The following is an 18,471-nucleotide window of genomic DNA, read 5'->3' as shown; positions in this document are numbered from 1 at the left end:
GGATGGGAGCCAGTACCCACAGGTGGCTATTTAAATGTACATGAATTAAAATGAAATTGAAATTTCTAGTTTCTCAGTCACATTAACCACGTTCCAAGTGCTCTGCAGCCACCTGTGGCTAGTGGAGGCAGAGAGTGGGCTTCTCTTCTGTCTCCCTAGGAGCAAAGAAACCTGTTCCAGAGCCCCTCGGCATGGACGCCTCTCATCAACAACAGATGAGTTGCTTATTTGTGCTGAAACCAGCAGCTCACAAAGCTGGGTCCCTGGACCACGTGGGTGCTCAGTAGAGATGCAGGTTCTTGAGGCTGACCCCACACCTGCCGCATCAGAAACCTGAGGGTGGGGTACGGCCCTGCAGGCTTGAGATGGGCTGGCCTGGCCTCATCCCTGGCAAGGGAACTGGAATGTCTGATGGGCTCATGCTCGTCCCTAGGGATGGGCTGACCAGGGGGTTCGGCTACGGGACCACTCTAGCACCTGCTGGAGAGTTCCCGCCGGCTCACCTCACCTGATGAGAGGCAGAGCCCTTTGCAGGCACACACCACCCTGGCAGGAGGGGCACTGGTGAAGTTGGAGGGGGACTGTCCACTTCCGCGTGTTTGGCCTTTCTCCATGAACCTAAAGAAAGGCAAGAGCAAGGAGCTTGTAATAAAAACATCACCTTCACTTTCCCACTTATATCTCCCTAAAGAGAAACAGTTGGGAAAAGTATGGCAAGTTATGTTCTGCAGGGGAGAAAACTGGTAGGTGAAGCCTTGGTGATAGCTAGTGTCTGGGAGGGCTCCCGCCAGTGACAGCGGGAGGTCCTCGCGTGGTCTGTCCCACTTCCGATCTCCAGCTTGGCCCTACTGCCAAGTTGTCACGTGCCTTTTCGGCAGTTTTCGTCAGCTAAGCGCGAGTGGCTTTTCTGAGGCCTCTTGGACCCTGTGCCCGCTACCGTGCCCTGCCCCGACCCTGCCCCCTGGGTCTGCTGGGGAGTGTGCGCTCCTTTCCGGCAGTCAACATTTGTTCCTCTGTTATCCCTCCTGACCTGATTTCCCCTAATTGGCCTTTTATTTCTCATCTTGGACAACTGAGGAGGTTTTAAGGAGGAGAAGAGACATTCTTGGGCAAGCATTTATACAGCGAGCCTTAAATTCCATGCAAATTAAAGCAGGAGATTTCTTATTAAATGGGGAAGTCTCCGGGCTTGCTAGCAGGAGAAAGAGCTGGAGGGCTTCCCTTCTATCCCAGGGAAGATTCCTTGAAAGTGCTGCTTCTGGTTGATAGGGGAAGGTGTAGTGAGTCACCATGGATGCCAGGGCTCCCCACTGACTCCCTGAGACCCCTGGCGCCTCCTTCCCTGGCCCAGGCTTTTGGGTCAGGGGCACCCCTTTGGAAAGCCTTTTTTCTCTCAATTGATCGGACATGTGGGAACACCACCCCCTCTTGGAGCAAGTGTTCAGTGCATGTAGGGATCACGGTGAGGCCTTCGGTGGGACAGGTAAGCAGCTGGCGGTTCTACCCTGTGTGGAACAGAAAGAAATAGCTCAGGGGAAGGAGCAGGTAGTTCTGATGAGGGGAATCAGAGACAGCTTCCTGGAGGAGGTGGCACTCTTGAGTTGGGCCTTCCAGGGATGGTGCTTTGGATGCGGGGGCATCTGGGAAGCAGCTGGCCATTGATGTTTGTCTTAGGTTTCTGAAAAGCAGACCTTAAGTCAAGGGTTCGAGAGCAAGGAGTTTATCTGGCTGGAGATCTGCGCCCTGGGTCTGCTGTGTGGGGATCTAACCTTTCAAAGTCAGGAAGGAGCCAAGCTAGAGTCATTTACCCACTAACTAAGGGGGCTGTCCTCCTTAGGCCTTCATAGTTAGGGGCAGGGGGCCGCTACTGCATTTCATCAGTGGGGGATTCCTTTAGATGCAGTGGCTGCTGGGTAGCCAATAAAACAAGGCAAGAAAAGCCCATTCTGGCCAGCAGATGCAAGTCTGCTTGGCAGAGTCCTCAAGCTTTGTCAGGTGTCAGAATCACTTGGGGGGCTGATTGAGACACTGCGTGATGCTGGGGTTGACCTCCAGAGTTCCTGATTCAGTAGGTCTGGGTGGGAGCTGAAAAGTGCATTTCTACCAAGTTCTTTAGTGAAGCTTGGGTGCTTTAAGAAGCGCTGGTACAGAGCAGGGACGGGGTATTTCCTGGATGGCTCTGGTTGTCCTGGGCTGTAGGTGAGGATGGCTCACTGTTCTGATGACTGTGGGCCGCAGAAACAAGATAATATTGCAATTCCCAATCCTCATTAAAAAATCTGTTTTCTTCCTTCAGTGTTCTCTTGGTCTTCTTTGACATGATGGGCTGTTAAGCAGACAGGATTAAAAAATGCTGTCGAGCTGTGCAACTATTCACAAATTCTACTTCATACAGAAACACAGTGCACTGTTGTCAAAGGCTGATAACAGACTGGAGTACTCCACCCCCATAAACTCTCACCAACCAGCCAGTCGTGGCGCCAGTCAGGGGGGGGAAGTTAAAACCAAATCATGAGCTTAGCAGCCATCAATTTAGCCCTTGTGGCTCGTAATTGTGGTAGTCAATCTGGGAGGATTATTTTGTTGAAACTTATTTTATTCTTTGGTATTTTAAATACGTGCACTTTAAAAGTAAAATGAAAATATAAAAGACGAACAAAAATGTATTAATAAAAATAAAAGGATTTGTTCTGTAGAATTTGGGTTCAGTCAAAAAGCCACACGTAAGGACCCAGAAGGCCACACGTGGCCTTCAGGCTGTGGATTCCCCACCCCGGTATAGCCTATTATTGCTCCTTAGCCTACAAACCTGTCCAGCATGTTACTAACATGAATACACAGTAACGCAACTGTAACAGAATGGTAAATATTTACGTATTTAAACATCGCTAAACGTGGAACAGGTACAGTGAAAATGCAGTATAAAAGATAGAAAATGATCCACCTGTATAGGGCACTTAGGAATGGAGCTTACAGGACTGGAATTTGCTCTGGGTGAGGGAGCGAGTGAGTGGTGGGTGAATGTGAAGGTCTAGGTCTAGGGCGTTATTGAACACTGCTGTGGACTTTATAAGTACTGTACACTTGGGCTACACTAAATTTATAAAAAATATTTTTCTTTCTTCGATAATAAATTAACCTTAAATACTGTAACCTTTTAACTTTATAAACTTACACATTTTTTAAACCTTTTTGGCTCTTGTAATACTTAGCTTAAAACACACACATTGTACAGCTATACAAAAATATTTTACTTCTTTATATCCTTATTCTATAAGATTTTTCCTATTGAAAAAAAATTTTTTTTTTTGTACTTTTATTTATTTATTTATTTATTTATTTTTTTGAGACAGAGTCTCACTCTGTTGCCCAGGCTAGAGTGAGTGCCGTGGCATCAGCCTAGCTCACAGCAACCTCAAACTCCTGAGCTCAAGGGATCCTCCTGTCTCAGCCTCCCGAGTAGTTGGGACTACAGGCATGCGCCACCATGCCCGGCTAATTTTTTCTATATATATTTTTAGCTGTCCGTATAATTTCTTTCTATTTTTAGTAGAGACAGGGTCTCGCTCTTGCTCAGGCTGGTCTTGAACTCCTGAGCTCAAACGATCCGCCCACCTCGGCCTCCCAGAGTGCTAGGATTACAGGCGTGAGCCACTGCGCCCGGCCTTTTTGTACTTTTAAAACTTTTTTTTAAAAACTAAGACACACACACATTAGCCTAGGCTTTTGTGGGGTCAGGACCATCAAGACATCGGTAGGTGATGGGAATTTTTTAGCTCCATTACGATCTTATGGGACCCCTGTCACACATGCAGTCAGTCATTGACCAGAACGTCATCGTGTGGTGTGTGACGGTAAAGCACATTTCAGGGGGTACTAGATTCAGCTGGTGGGGCCCCACCGTCTAAAGAGACTGAGGAACGCTGAGCTGATAGCTCTGGCCCCCGCCTCCTACTGTGGTTTGCTTGTCATGCACAATGTCACACTCCCTTTCCTCCCTGGCCTCCCGGGAGGCCCAAGCCCACAGCTTTTGTTTGGGGAGACTTGGTTTGTGTGAGCAGTTAGCAAACAGGGATCTCAGCTGGGAGGGGGTGGTCAGGATGGCACAGAGGGCCGGAAGACGTGCCCTTTGCACATCTTGGTCTCCTGGGAAGACACGTGCCGGGTCCCTGGGGTGAGTCAGCTGCCCGGATCACATCCACAAAGTAGATGGCCACTGTGAGCTCTTCTGGCCCCACCAGGGATTTCTGAGGGTTAGGTGAGATAGCAGGTGGCCATACTGATAGGGTTCAGTATAAAAACACCATGGATTAGTCCCTCTTTCTGGGAAATTTGGGTGAGGTATTCTCTCCCAAGATGGCTGGATTGCTTTCTTCTTAGGAATGGATTTGGATCTTGTCAGTGGTGGTGGCGGTGGTGGCTGCTGTTGCTTGCTAAGAGCGTAAGACACGGGGCTCCCTTCAGGGCACTTTTGTCCTAGGGACAGGTGATGAGGGCTAGGCAGCCCAGAGGCCTCAAGACTGACTTGCATCACGTCATACTTACTCACCTATGAGCTAGCAGCCTCTTGCATGCCTGCACACCTGGGCTGGTCGGGCAGGTTTATCGGGTGGTTGTACACCTTGCAGAAGATGCAGAGTGTCCAGCCCTGGCTGGGGGAGGACGAGGATATGGCCCGTGGGCCAGCTTTGGAGCCAGCTGCCCTGATCCTTAGGAGCTTCACTGGATTCCAGGTGTGCCTTCCTCCTCAGGCTGTGTCTAACACTCTGCTCGGGTCTCAGGTCAGCCTGTCCTGCCCCATGTGCCATGCCCATGGGGTGGGTGACAGCTGGCGTTTCCAGACCAGGGAAGGATGCAAGGATGAGAGCCAAAACAGCTGCATCCTGGAGGTGTCAAAGCCAGGTTGGGGAGAGAGTGTGCATCCCCCGGGTCCTCAGTCAGTGCTGGGTCAGTGGGGTCGTTCCGTGCTGGAGCCAGATGGCCTGGGCTCAGGTCCCAGTGCCACCTCTTACCCTCTCTTGCTCAGTGTTCTCATCTGTGACAGGGGGATGCTAACAGGACCCACCTTGTGGGGTTGTCACCAGTAGCTAACATGAGGCAAGAGTTCGGAACAGCGCCTGGCGCCTCTTGAGTGCTAAGTGCAAGCTCACTTATTATCCCCCCTCCACAGGCACCCCCGGGAAGGCACCGTCCCCGCCACCCCTCCTCACTGACCAGCAGGTGAACGAGAAGGTGGAGAGCCTGTCCCTCCAGCTGCGGCTGATGACCCGGGAGAGGAACGAGCTGCGCAAGCGCCTGGCTTTTGCGACACATGGGACGGCCTTTGACAAAAGGTAGTCATCCCACCCAGCTCCCCTGCCCGGGCCCCGTGGCAGGGGTCACTACCCTGATGACAACGCTGTCCCCCCGGCCACTTACCCTTAGCTCCCAGAGGTCTGGGCTGCACCTCCAGGGTGCCCCCTTGCCCTCATGTAACACCCGGAAATGTGCCCCAGAGGCAGTACCTGTAGGCCAGGGGGGTGGGCACAGGTTTGTCCTGCCTCCTCCAAATCAAAATTGGGGCTTGGGGGTGTGTCCCCATCGTACATATGGGGAGGGCCCCCGACAGTGGTGTGCTTGTGTGCCAGGTGGGCTCTGGTGTGTGTTTGTGGCAGAGGAGCCTGGGACCAGCCTCCCGGGCCTTGCGTCTTGCCTTGCAGATGATTGTGGGTGGTCTTGACAGCAGCTGGAGGGGCCTGGTCCTACTTTGGTGCCTCCTCACTGGTTGGTCAGGTGGCCTCGGGCTTGTCCCTACCTCTCTCCAGGCCTCCACCTTCCAGCCCAGAGACAGTGTGCCTCCCTCTTTATCCCCTGCTGCTGCGTGAAGCCCCTGCCCCACAGAGATAGGCATCCCACTGCAGAGCCCTTGTGGGTTCTGTGTGTCCATCATTGTCACCCACAAGACCCCATCCTGCCTCAGTTGAGTGAAGCTTTATGCGGTTTGTAAACACATTAATTTTTTCCCTGCCGTGTGAGTGTTTTAGAAAGGGCACGTTCTGCCTGGTGTCTTTGTGTTTTGAAGAAAATCTTTGCTGCTTTGTTAGGATTTAGCAGTAGATAGCAGGGAAGGGCGACCTGTGGGGTGGGCCAGAGAAACAGTCTTTATCTACTTGCGTGGTCCAGGAGGACTTCCTGGAGAAGGAGGAGGGACACAGAGCAGTATGTATTTTAGTTCTCATGCTGGTGGGCGTCTTGAGGGGAAAGGGATTGGTTTAAACACTTTGACCTCTTTCCTTTAGGAGCGTCGAGGGTCTGTGCCTCAGGGATGATGTTAGGGCCGCAGAGCCTGGTCCTCGAGGTTGTTTGTCTGAGGTTATCCCCTTAGTCAGATGGCACAAAGACACGGAACACGAGAGTCACCACACCCTCTGGTCAAAACAGCCCTCTGCCTGTTTTGTAAATAAAATCTTATTGTAACACAGCCATGCTGATTGGTCCACATATTGTCTCTGGCTGCTTTCGTGTTACGAAGGCAGAGTTGCAAGTGGCTGCAGCAGAGACTATGTGGCCTGCAAAGCCTAAAGTGTTCACTGTCTGGACCTTTACAAAGAAAGTTTGCTGACTTCTGCTCTACGGAAGGGGTTCTGCGACTTGAGCGTGCACCAATCACCCAGAGAGCTTGTCCAGGCACAGGTCACCAGTTGTCCTTCTCTCTCTTCAGCACATCTGAGTCAGGAGATCTGGGGCTAGACCTGAGAATTTGCATTTCTGACCGTGCTGCAGATGCACGAAGCCCCCTTGGAGAACCACTGCTCGTGGCCAGTGTTTTCAGCTTGGTTGCACACTGGAATCCTCTGGGGTGTTTTTAAAAAGCGTGATGTCTCGGTCACATCCCAGAGATGCTGATATAATTGGTCTGGGCATTGGTATTTTAGTGTGTAGCTGAGATTGAGAATCGCTGTTCTAAAGAGAGGAGAAATGTCATCACGGGTTTTTGTGGGCCCAGACCTGTCGCATGGGCCTGAAGCTCCTAGAGATCAAGGCGGCGTCCTCCGAGCTCCCCAGGCCATGCAGGGAGTTCAGGCAGCCAAGGCTCCCTCCATCCTGGGGGTTCTGATTCCACAGGTGTGGGGAGGCCAGGATATCCGAGTGTGACGAGCACCGGGTGGTTGTGGCGCACAGGAGACCAGTGTTTGGGAACCACTGGGTTGGGATGATCCAGGACGTCGTGTCCCCATCATCGTGAATCCTGGGGCTTGTGTTCATGGGGCTGTTTGCTCTCTGGGTCAGGCCCTACCACAGGCTCAATCCCGACTACGAGCGGCTGAAGATCCAGTGTGTGCGGGCCATGTCGGACCTGCAGAGCCTGCAGAACCAGCACACCAATGCCCTGAAGAGGTGCGAGGAGGTGGCCAAGGAGACCGACTTCTACCAGTGAGTGCCGCCTGCCTGGCCGGGCTCCCCACCGCCACGGAGGGCTGCCCTTGTCCTCCTTCCCTCTGACCTGAGCTGGGGTTCTGGTTCTAGTCCTGCCCCTGCCTCTTAGCCAGCAGTCTGCCTTCAGCAGGTGGCTTTGTGCCTTTGGGCCTCCGTTTTCCTGAGTGTAAAATGAAGCTGTTAACCCTTCATGTCATCCTATCACCAGCTGCAGGAGCCCAGCAGGCAGGAAAGTGATTTAGAACATGAGGCAGGAGGTCAGGCGATCGCTGGGCCTCTGTCCGGGGGCTTCACTGCAGCTTGTCCCCGAGGGGCAGGCAGATGGGGCTGCTTTCCTTGGGTCTCCGGGCGCCCCTCTGAGGTGTTTGCCTGCCCACCTGCTGACGTTTGCTCAGGCCCCAGGGCCTGGATGTGCCTGGTTGTGCCATGTCTGTACCAGGGAGGGGCCGATCTCCTTTCCTCGGAGATGCATGTGCCCATTTTGGTGTTAGGTTTGTAAAAAGTGGTTTGGGTGTTGCTGGAATTTGGCTGTTAGCGGGCTTTGGCTGCCGTTGGCTCCCACCGGTGTGTTTATTGGGAGTGTTGGGACCTGGAGGGGCTGGTGATGCTTTGAGGGGGGTGAGGGCCGGCGGGGCTCACTGAGAGTGTGGGGGGGGTGTTCCAGCACACTCCACAGCCGGCTCCTGAGTGCCCAGACACAGCTGAAGGACGACGTGGACATGCTGCGGCGGGAGAACGGACAGCTGCTGCGGGAGCGTAACCTGCTGCAGCAGTCGTGGGAGGACATGAAGCGGCTCCACGAGGAGGACCAGAAGGAGATCGGCGACCTCCGGGCCCAGCAGCAGCAGGTAGGGCCGGGCGGCTGGGGGCAGACCAAGGCGTGCCACCCACCCACTCGTGATCAGTTAGCAAGTATTTCTGGGATGTCTGGGAACAGAGACTCTGCCCTTGCTCTCCTGGAAGCTGCAGTCCAATGAGGGAAGCAAATGTTAATCAAATCATCACACGTAGTGGATCACTGGCTATTGCAGGGGCCACCAAAGAGGAGGTACCCTGTGGTACACTGCGTGGTGCGTAACAGGGATTTGGCTTAGTCTGAGGTTGGTAGCTTATTTCCTTTGTGTGGATCACATGAGATTACAGATGGAACAGAGCTTGGAAATACTAAAGCCCTATGCAAATAGGAGATGGAGCAATTCTCGGGTTTTGGAGGTTTTTTTTTTTTTTGGTGGGAGTGTGGCCTCTTGCTTTTGCTGCTGTCTGCATTCCAAGTTAGTTACTTTGTTCAGCTTTTGGTTGGTGTTGACGAAGGCAAGAGTAGCAGGCCAGTCAGCACACGGGCTTGCTGCGAGTGATGTTGGGCAAGTCCTTCCCCTCTTGTAGCTTACAGTCTGGAACTGTGCAGGCCGCCCAGCGATACGGAAAGGGCAGATAACATGGTCCGGGTCATAGATGGTTGGGTATTTGGGTTTGGAAGACGTTCCCAAGGGGAGAGAGAGCATCCTCCAAGCACTGCAACAGAGGTCTAGCTTAGCAGAAAACTGTATCCCCATCAGAAATCATTTATGGTCTCTGAGCGAAAGCAGGGCTATTGAGGCTTGCTCAAAACAAAGCTGTTGTGCAACAATCTGAACTCCTCTGTTAATTTAGCATAACATTATCTTACTGCTTTCTTTTCATTTATAATTTTTAAAAATTTTAATTGTGAAACTTACAAACTTATAGTGTATCATTGAAGAGTAAATTGACAACCTGGTGCCCCATCACTCTCAAATATGCTAATGTGTATATTTCTTACAAACAAGGAGATTCTTCTATACAACAGAAATACGAACATCGACATCAGGGAATTAATGTTGATACATGACGGCCATCACGTCAGCAGACACCGCCAAGCTGTGCCAGTCTCGAACAGTTTTTATAGGGAAGGGTTCCGAATAGAGTTCCTAATAAAGCAGTGCCTTTAATTGTCATGTCTCTTTGGTCTCCTCTGGTTGGGGACAGCTCCTCAGGTTTTCCTTGACTGTCATGACCCTGATGCTTTTGAAGATTACAGGCCGGTTATGTTGTAGGATGCCTCTCAACTTGGGTTTGTCTGATCCTAGTGGTTCGATTCAGTGTACGCACTTTGGTAGGAATATCAAAGTAGTGACACTGTGTTCTTCTCATTGCATCCCGCTGACTGGGACTTGGTTTGATGTGACCCATTATGATGGTGTTCACTTGATCACTTGACTAAGGTGGTGTCTTCAGGCTTCACTGTAGGGTTACTTGTTTCCTTTGGCCTGCCTGTCTTAGATTCATCTATCTACCTGTCTACCTACCTACCTACCTACCTATCTCTACTTGGACCCCTGGTTTCCTCTTTTATTCAGTGGGCTATAACCCATTATGGGTGGTGGGAGCCCCTTTAAGCTTGCTTCCCCGTCTTTTTGACATGTCCCTTCATTCTTTCTTGCTCTTTGGCACAATAAGCTGTTCCATGCTCATTTTATATTTTCCCTGCTCTGTCCCCTGGAAATAGGCCTTATTTCTAGGGAGTCCTCATTCCTTTTAATGAAGAAAGTATTAAGAAGCAAGGTCTGAGTGCTGGGTCCACGTGTAGCTCTTGGGTTCTCACTGCTCCCAGACCCTCTCACACACGCACACTTTTATAGCCATATTTCTATATGAGACATATATATTAAAAACCGTGAGTCCACATATACACTTTCAGTTCCAATCCAAGACCACAGGTTCATTCTGGTTTTCACCCTCTCTATTTTTGTAACTCCCTTTAACAGCAGCAGGGAGCCTGGTTGCTGTTCCTCTCAGTTTACTTACTGATCAGTCCTCCTGTGTGTGCCCACCTCCCGCGCCCTCTGCAATCCCCCTCCACATGCCACCCCCGCCTCACCTGTGTGGGCCCCCCCGCCATGCCCCTCTCTCCCAGGCCTCGCCCCTGCAGGACCCTCCTTGCCCTGTGCTGGCCCTGATGCCGTTCTGGGGCCACTCCCCGAGTGCAGGCTCCTGTCCTGCTCTCCTAATGGCTTGAGGTTAAATAGTTCAGAAAGAGGAAAGGAAGGGCTTTCTTTGTTTTTTTTTTTTTGTTTTGTTTTGTTTTTTTTCACTATTTTTTTAAATTGCAAAATTTATATGCATCTTGTAACAAACAATAAAAGAAACAGACAATACAGAAATTTGAAAAATAAAACTGATTTCTTCAGTCATGCTGCACGTTGATAACTACCAAGAGTGTACTGGCAGTGAAAAGTTTCAGATTTCTATCTGTGCGTATAGAACCCTTCACGTTCTTATTTCACAAAGTGAAGTCATGCATTTTGTTGCTAGCATTGTTTTTTTTGTTTGTTTATTTAATATATCAGGTGCACCTTTCTGTTTTAGTACAAATTCTACCTTGTCGTTTTTAACTGCCCCATGGTACTGAGGTACACAGAAGCACTGGAATCGATTTAGCCAGTCCGCTATTGGCTGCCTTTTGGGCTGTTTTCAGTATTTTCCTACTGTGAACTATATTCTATTGAAAAACTTGCTTTCATTGTTTCCTTTCTTAATACTTACTGAGGTCCTGTGTGGAGCACCCAGGGCAGGCTCGGTGAGGGACGCCAAGATGCATAGACTCTGGGCCATTAGATGTCTTTTTTGCGAGGCTTCTGATTAGGGAACTGGCTGTGGGAGGTCAGGCCTAGTGGCTGGGGGCAGAGGTTAGCGTTTGCTCTTGGCTGAGTCTCGGTGATGGAAGAGGTTTCTGGAAGGAGAGGTAAGCGCTGGCCAGGGCAGCAGGAATCCCTGCGGCACAGCAGGGAGACTCCACCTCCTCCGCCTGCCGCATGGTCTCAGAGAGGCTGCGGCAGCGTCTGCACCTTCCTTTCTCCCATCCTTGCAATGGTTCAGGACGGGGGTGGGTGCTCTTGGAGCCTTGCTTTAAGGATGAAATGAGACAGATGCCAAGGTTAGCACTGCTGGGAATCCCACTGAATTCTCCCAGCAGGGACCTTTCCTCCTGCATGTCCTTGGAGCTCCCTAGAGCAAACAGATTTAAAGCTGCAGGGTTTCAATTTTTTTAGAGGCAAAAATATTTTTTACCTCGAAAGAAATCCTTTGGAGGAATCCAGTTGTGAAGCAGGTAAGGATGGGGGTGCTGTGGTGAATCTGCGAGGGGAGCAGACCCGGCTGGGGTGAATGGTGACTGCCCTCACCTGAGGACAGGTGCCCCCCCATCCCCTTCCCTTGTGCCCTGCACCCTACTTGCTTGTTTGCTTTTCTTTCTTTCTTTCTTTCTTTCTTTTTTTTTTTTTTCCTTTTTTTGGGAGGGAGGCAGACAGAGTCTTGCTCTGTTGCCTGGACTAGAGTGATGTGGTGTCAGGTTGGCTCACAGCAGCCTTAAACTCCTGGGCTCAAGCGATCCTCCTGCCTCAGCCTCCCAGGTAGCTGGGACTACAGGTGCATGCCACCACGCCCGGCTAATTTTTCTATTTTTAGTAGAGACGGGGTCTTGCTCTTGCTCAGCCTGGTCTCGAATGCCTGGGCTCAAGTGATCCTCCTGCCTCGGCCTCCCGGAGTGCTGGGGTTGCAGGTGTGAGCCACCGCGCCCGGCCCCTGCTTTCTTTCCTTACTCGTTCGCCTGCTCACTTTGTTTTTCACCTTGGTGTAAACTTGGCTCAGTTAACCTTTTGCCTTGGGGTTTGGTTTGGATTTTATTCTTTGAGAGATTCATCGTTTCGAATGTGTTTGTGGCTCCATCTTGGCCCACGGGCAGTGCCACAGCCTTCCTGGGAAGTGTGAGGCTGGGCTTTCTCAGTGCAGCAGAATTGGTGTCGTACGGTTGTCAGGAGGCTGGATGCTGCACACACAGCCCTGGAAGCGCGTGTCCGTGTGTATGAAGCACTCAGTAAATGCTGCTGTCGTTGCCGGGATTCTAGTCCTGTCCAGTCTGGATTAAAATCTGCCTCACAGAGAACGTGTAGAAGCCAGAACCCTCATACACGGCTGGAATAAATGGCACAGCCACTGTGAAAACCAGTCTAGGGATTCTGCAAAAAGTTAAACATAGTTACCAGATGACCTGGCAAGTCCACTCTTAGGATTATTCTCAGGAGAATTGAAAATTTGTGTCCGCATGGAAACTTGGAGATGTGAATGTTTGTGGCAGCATTATTCATAGCAGCCAAAAAGTGGAAACGCACAGATGCCCATGACTAGCAAACAGATAAGTAAAATGTGGTATATCCATACAGTGGAGTATTATTTAGCATCAAAAGCAATGAAGTACTGGCACATGCTGGACTGTGGGTGAACTTCAGAGACGTTCTGGGAAGTGAAAGAAACCGGCCACAAAAGACCATGTTATGATTCCAGTTATATGAAATGTCCAGAACGGGGAAATTGAAGAGACAGAAAGTAGATTTGTGGTCATCTTGGGCTTGGGGGCATGGGAGTGACGCTGATGGGTATGGGTTTGTTTTGGGGTGGTGAAAATGGTCTGGAATTAGATGGTAGTAGTGGCTACACAACCTTGTGAAACCACTGAATTACGCACTTAAAAAGGGTGAGTTGTGTGGTATGTAAATTATAACTGAGAAGAAAAAAAGCCTCCAATTTTCACCTTGTCATAAAAAAACAGAAAAACCTCTGTGCTCCTGAGGTGTAAAGTTTCTTTGCCTCCCCTTCTCTGCGACAGACCTGCAAGCCTGGGGCCTGACTCCCCTCCCGTTCCCTTCCCCTCTCCCTTCCCCATCTGCCCACACAGGAAGGTCTCTCTCCCCCACCCCTCCACCCCATTCCCTGCTCTCCTTTTCCCACATCTGTGGTCCGTGGAGGCAGGGGTTGGGGAGGGATTAGTCCTGGTGGTTGAGAGTCCTGGCCCCGGGGAGAGGAGGCCTGGCCGCTGCAGGGAGTGGGAGCATCTCTGAGCTGCTAGGCCACCGGCCCTCCCCAGCCCAGGCCCTCTCACCTTCTCCAGGTGTGGGCTCCATGCCGGGCTGTGGACCACTCAGGGGTGGTAGGGCAGCGACAGAGGAAGCAAGGGACAGAGGAAGCAGGGGACTCGGTGGCCACAGGCTTACTCCCCACCGGGCCTGGGGGCAAAGGTCCATCTCCCAGGACAAGGCCAGTGTTGTTGCCTGGTTCCTCCCACGCCTTGTAAACTTGAAGAGGCCCTTGCGGGGTAAATGGTGCTGTTTGACTTGCATGTTTGCTGGAGGGATTTGCAGGGCTCCCCAGCCCTCTGCATGATTTATCTCAGAGGAAATGAGGCAGCCCTGGGAAGGGGGGCCTTGGACTTGGGCCGGGCTAGCATTTGTTTGAGAGTAGCAGACAGGTGCTTTGTCCTGTGTGAGTGAGGGGGGAAGGCCACAGCCTGGCAGTTCTGTCTGTGGTCCAGGCAGTCAGAATGCACCACCTTGGATTCTTCTGGGCTGCACACGGGATGTCCAGGAGATCCTGGACAGAGATTGACAAGCCTTAGTTGGGGAAGCAAAGTAGGGGATAGTTTTGCATCTTTTCCTTCCCCCCTCCCCCCGCCTCCCGTCTCCTTGCTCCCTTCCTACCTACCTACCTACTGAAATAATGCATATTATTTGGTTAAAAAAGAAAAAAGCTTCAGACAATAGTGAAGGCACCCAGCCCTTCCTCAGTCCAGGCTTTACTTTGTAGAAATGACTAGCCTCTATGTGAACCACTTGGGATGTGTGTTCTTATAGATGTTCTTCTGTGTTTTATTTAACACGAGGTTTTGTTTTTATTTCCTGAAACCTGCCTTTGTTTTAATCCTGCAGTATATCATGGGTCTCCTTACATTTTCTGTAAATGTGAACATCTAAAAAGGTATTTCATAGTCAGGAATATATCAATCCCATTCTGTGTATGTCGAGTGACTTGGTTGTCACCCCCTTTCCCCCCTTACAGACAACTTTGCAGTGGACACACATATGTCTTTATACTCTTGTGCATAATATTTTCCAGTTTGATTGTCAGAGGTGAAATTGCTGGGTTCAAGGCAACGCACATTTTCTTTTTCATAGGGTCTGCTAACTTATTTGGGAAACGTGTAAGGCCTCCCTTCTCTCTCTTCTTGCCCTTTCCTGTCTTTAAAATATACTTTTTTCTTATATAATTTATGAGTCAATTTTCTTTTCCCAGGTATCCTTGAATAATTAATTAATTAATTTCATGGGCCTGGAGGAAGGAGGGGAGGAGAGGGCTTTCTTGGTCTCTGAGGGGCGTCCCTCACTGGGAAGCTCCCTGTGGGGGGCAGCTCAGCCTGTGACTGTCTTTGTGCCACCCTCCCCAGTGTGATTCCCAGCGCCCCTCCCAGTCCCGCTCCTCACCCATCTGTTCTGTGCACAGGCCAGAGGGGAGTCATCTCTGAAGACTGCTGCCTGCCTGACAGGAGAAGTTTGCTGTCTTCCATTTTAAAATTCTGGGCCAAATTTAAATGTTCTCTCTTCCATTAGCCTTAGCTGGAAAGCCAGACGTTTGGCTGCAGTTATGTGTGTGTCTGTGTGTGTGCATGTGTGTGTGCACGTGGGTGTGGGTGTGCATGCAGAAATATCTACTAAGAACAGAATCTTATTTTTTTTGTTTTTTTGTTTTTTGAGACAGAGTCTTGCTCTGTTGTCCGGGCTAGAGTGCCGTGGCATCAGCCTAGCTCACAACAACCTCACACTCCTGGGCTCAAGCAATCCTCCTGCCTCAGCCTCCCGAGTAGCTGGGACTACAGGCATGCACCACCATGCCCGGCTAATTTTTTCTATATATTTTTAGTTGTCTAGCTAATTTCTTTCTATTTTTTTTTTTTAGTAGAGACGGGGTCTCTTGCTCAGGCTGGTCTCGAATTCCTGACCTCGAGTGATCCTCCCACCTTGGCCTCCCAGAGTGCTAGGATTACAGGCGTGAGCCACCGCGCCCGGCCAAAGTTTCACATTTTAACATGGTTCAATCTACCGATCATTTCCTTATGGTTTGTGCTTTGGTTGTTTTATTTAAGAAATTCTTTCCTAACGCTAATGCTAACCCTAACCCTACCTTTGTCAAAGAAGCTGGAAGGCAGGGCAGCTGCGGGAGAGCATTCTGCTGGTCTATCCAGGGCTGCCACCTTGTGGGGAACTCAGGCAATGGCAGCAGCCTTTGTTCAGCGGTAAACCAGACTCATTTGGAACCATTGGGGTTCTCACCTGGCTTGGGGATGTTTAGAGAGTAAAACATTTAGAGTAATTTTTAATTGGAATTTTTAATGCCAATTTTAATTGGCATTTCCCACAAATCAGGGCTATCCAGTCCAAACGCTGGACCTTTTTCAGACATGGGTAGAAGGCATTGGTTGACCAGATGTCAGAGCGCTCTCCGTTGCCTGTGTGGTTGTGGGTCTGTCCCTTCTCCTGGGGTGCCCTGTCACTGCTCAGTGGTGGGCGCTGTGCCAGGTGACGGCCCTAGTGTCTTCTGGCTCATTGTCTGCACTGGGTGGATTCAGGTGTCCTCAGTTTGTCCTGCACTGAGCCCGAGTCTCATTGGCCAGGTGATTTATGGAAAAGAATAATGTTATAGCTCCATCTCATACCAGACACACACATATTCTAAGTAGTTTAAAGATTTAAGTGGGAAAAACAAAACCTTAATACTTTTTAGAAAAAAAACAATAGGATGTCTTTATGATCTCAAGATAGGAAGGAAAGAATTTCCTAAATAAAGCAACCAAAGCACAAACCATAAGGAAATGATTGGTAGATTTTACCGGGTTAAAATGTGAAACGTTAGCATAACAAAAGACACTGCAAGCAAATTTAAAAGCCACGTATTGGGAGAATATATTTGAAATGAATATAACTGAAAAGGATTAGTACCTGGAATTTAAAAACAACTTACATAGAGAGAAAGAAAGAAAAAGAAAGGTCGGGAGGAAGGGAGGAAAAATCAAGGGATATGAACAGGCAAGTCATGGAAGAGAAAACGTGTGTAATCCATAAACATAAGGAGAGTTGCTCATTCTCTGTAGTATTTGAGAATGTAAATTTAAAAAAAGATATCATTTTTTTTTTCTTCATGGGATTGGCAATACTTTAAAAAAATCTGACCACTTCACAGTAGCTAAGAGGTGGAAGCAACGCAGGTATCTACTGGCGAATGAATGGATAAAGAAAATGTGGTACATCCATACAATGGAATATTATTCAGCCTGAAAAAGGAAGGAGATTCTGACACATGCTACAACATGGGTGAACCGTGAGGACATCATGCTAAGTGAAATAAGTCAGTCACAGGCAAATGCTGTGTGATTCCACTTACATGACTCATCTTACCTAGTCAGATTTGTAGAGACAGAAAGTAGGATGTCAGTGGCCAGTGGCTGGGGGAAGGAGAAATGGCGGAGTTGTTGTTTAATAGGTGTAGAGTTTCAGTTTTGCAAGATGAAAAGTTCTGGAGCTGTTGTACAACAGCGTGAATGTACGAAACACCGCCAAACTGCACACTTAAAAATGGTCAAAGTGGTTAAGAGGGTAAATTTTATGTTACTGTGATCTGACCATTTGACATTTTGGCATGGATGTGTTGGTGACAGTAACTCCCAGAACTCCCACCCACAGCACGTGGGGGTGTGACTCGGTATCTCCACTTCCGAGAGCAATTTGGTATTGTCTAGTAAGTGCGACCAATCCATGTCCCAAGACTTAGCCACTCAGCTCCTGGATATTCAGAGAAAAATCTCACACGTGTGGGAAAGGTGGTGTGTACAACCATGTTCACGGCAGTATTATTTATTATAGCAAAAAAAATGGAGACAAGATAAATGTCTCTTGTGATATATTCATCCAGTGAGATACTACCTGCCTCAACTTGAGTGAACCTCAAAAGCAGCATTGAATAAAAAGAAGCACCTATAATGTGAAATCATTACAATTTTTTTTGAATACACAGTAGTATAAGCATAATATTGTGTATGGAGCAAATTCAGGGGAGCGATTCGTTCTGGCAGAGAAGAGGGGGCTGCACTGGGGGCTTTAGCAGCACCTGTGATTTATTTCTTCAATAACAGTTTGAAACATGGTAAGATATTAAGATCGGAGCTAAGCAGTTGGGTATGTAAAATTTGGGTACATTATTTGCTATGCTTTTCTGTGTGTTTGGAAGGTATTCCTTTTTTTTTTTTTTTTTTTTTTTAAGAAATTATACATGGCAGAGTGGGACGGGGTCAGTGGTTTCTCAGTGTGCATTCCTGTTCTGCAACAGTGAGCCTTTTTATGAAACAATGAAGATTTTCACTGCCGGAGTCACCTATATACTACTTTTTAAAATGAGTTTTATATTTTGGTGGCCTTGTAAGGCGTCCCTTGAAAAAAAGAGTTCTGCTTTAAAAAGAAAAAGGAAAAAGAACGAGCCTGAAATGAGCCGATTTCTTCCTTTGTTTCTTTTCTGAGGTATTTAATGGAAGCAGAGAATTGAGCCGGTGTCTGAGATGACTTCCTCTTTCACAGTCTGCGGTCCCAGGGGCTAGTGCTTAGGAATGAGCTCACTTTCCTTGTCTCCATGATGCTTACTTTCAAATTCAGTCTTCTTTGGCTTTTTGTGTTTGTTGGGGGCTGACCCTGTCTGCACGGGGAGTATTCCGTAGTCCCGGGTGCTGATTCTCTGGGCTGCACAGATCTGCTAACTCAGGGCCCTCCTGAACAAGCCAGGCCATTGCTGGGCCGCCGGAGCCGGAAGGGCCAAGCCAGCTTTTCTGGTTCCGTCCTGTCATTTGAGAAATCAGGAAACTGAAACCAGAGAGGTGGAGTGACTCACACAAGGGCTCGAATCCCTGAGGTGCTCAGCAGAAGCAGCAGGCACCCTGTCAACCTCTTAACTCGTCATCTTGGTATTTTTTCTTTCTTTCTCTAGAACAGTACCAGGCGTGAACCTGTAGTACCTGTGATTCTGAGTAGAACACCCTCTTGCTTAAAACTCTCCACGGTTTCCCACCTCACTCAGGATATAGTCTCTGCTGTGCGTCCTCTTCTCCAAGCCTCCTTTTGAACCCACTCTCCCTTGCGAATAGGGCTCCAGCTACTCTGCCTGCCTGTC

General features: G+C 49.4%; 1 protein-coding gene across 1 annotated transcript in view; it reads left to right on the top strand.

Moving 5' to 3' along the window:
• DLG5 (discs large MAGUK scaffold protein 5) overlaps nucleotides 1-18,471 on the top strand; it is a 110,298-nt gene that overhangs the window by 46,886 nt on the left and 44,941 nt on the right. The window contains exons 3-5 of the mRNA XM_069460139.1: nucleotides 5,171-5,333; nucleotides 7,270-7,413; nucleotides 8,081-8,264. Of these exons, the coding sequence (XP_069316240.1) occupies nucleotides 5,171-5,333; nucleotides 7,270-7,413; nucleotides 8,081-8,264 (491 nt within the window). The remainder of the gene's footprint in view (nucleotides 1-5,170; nucleotides 5,334-7,269; nucleotides 7,414-8,080; nucleotides 8,265-18,471) is intronic.

Source organism: Eulemur rufifrons, chromosome 28 (assembly GCF_041146395.1).
Source record: "Eulemur rufifrons isolate Redbay chromosome 28, OSU_ERuf_1, whole genome shotgun sequence".
Classification (NCBI taxonomy): domain Eukaryota; kingdom Metazoa; phylum Chordata; class Mammalia; order Primates; family Lemuridae; genus Eulemur; species Eulemur rufifrons.
Note: the sequence above shows the minus strand (reverse complement) of the source record. Positions and strands in the feature narration are given on the sequence as shown.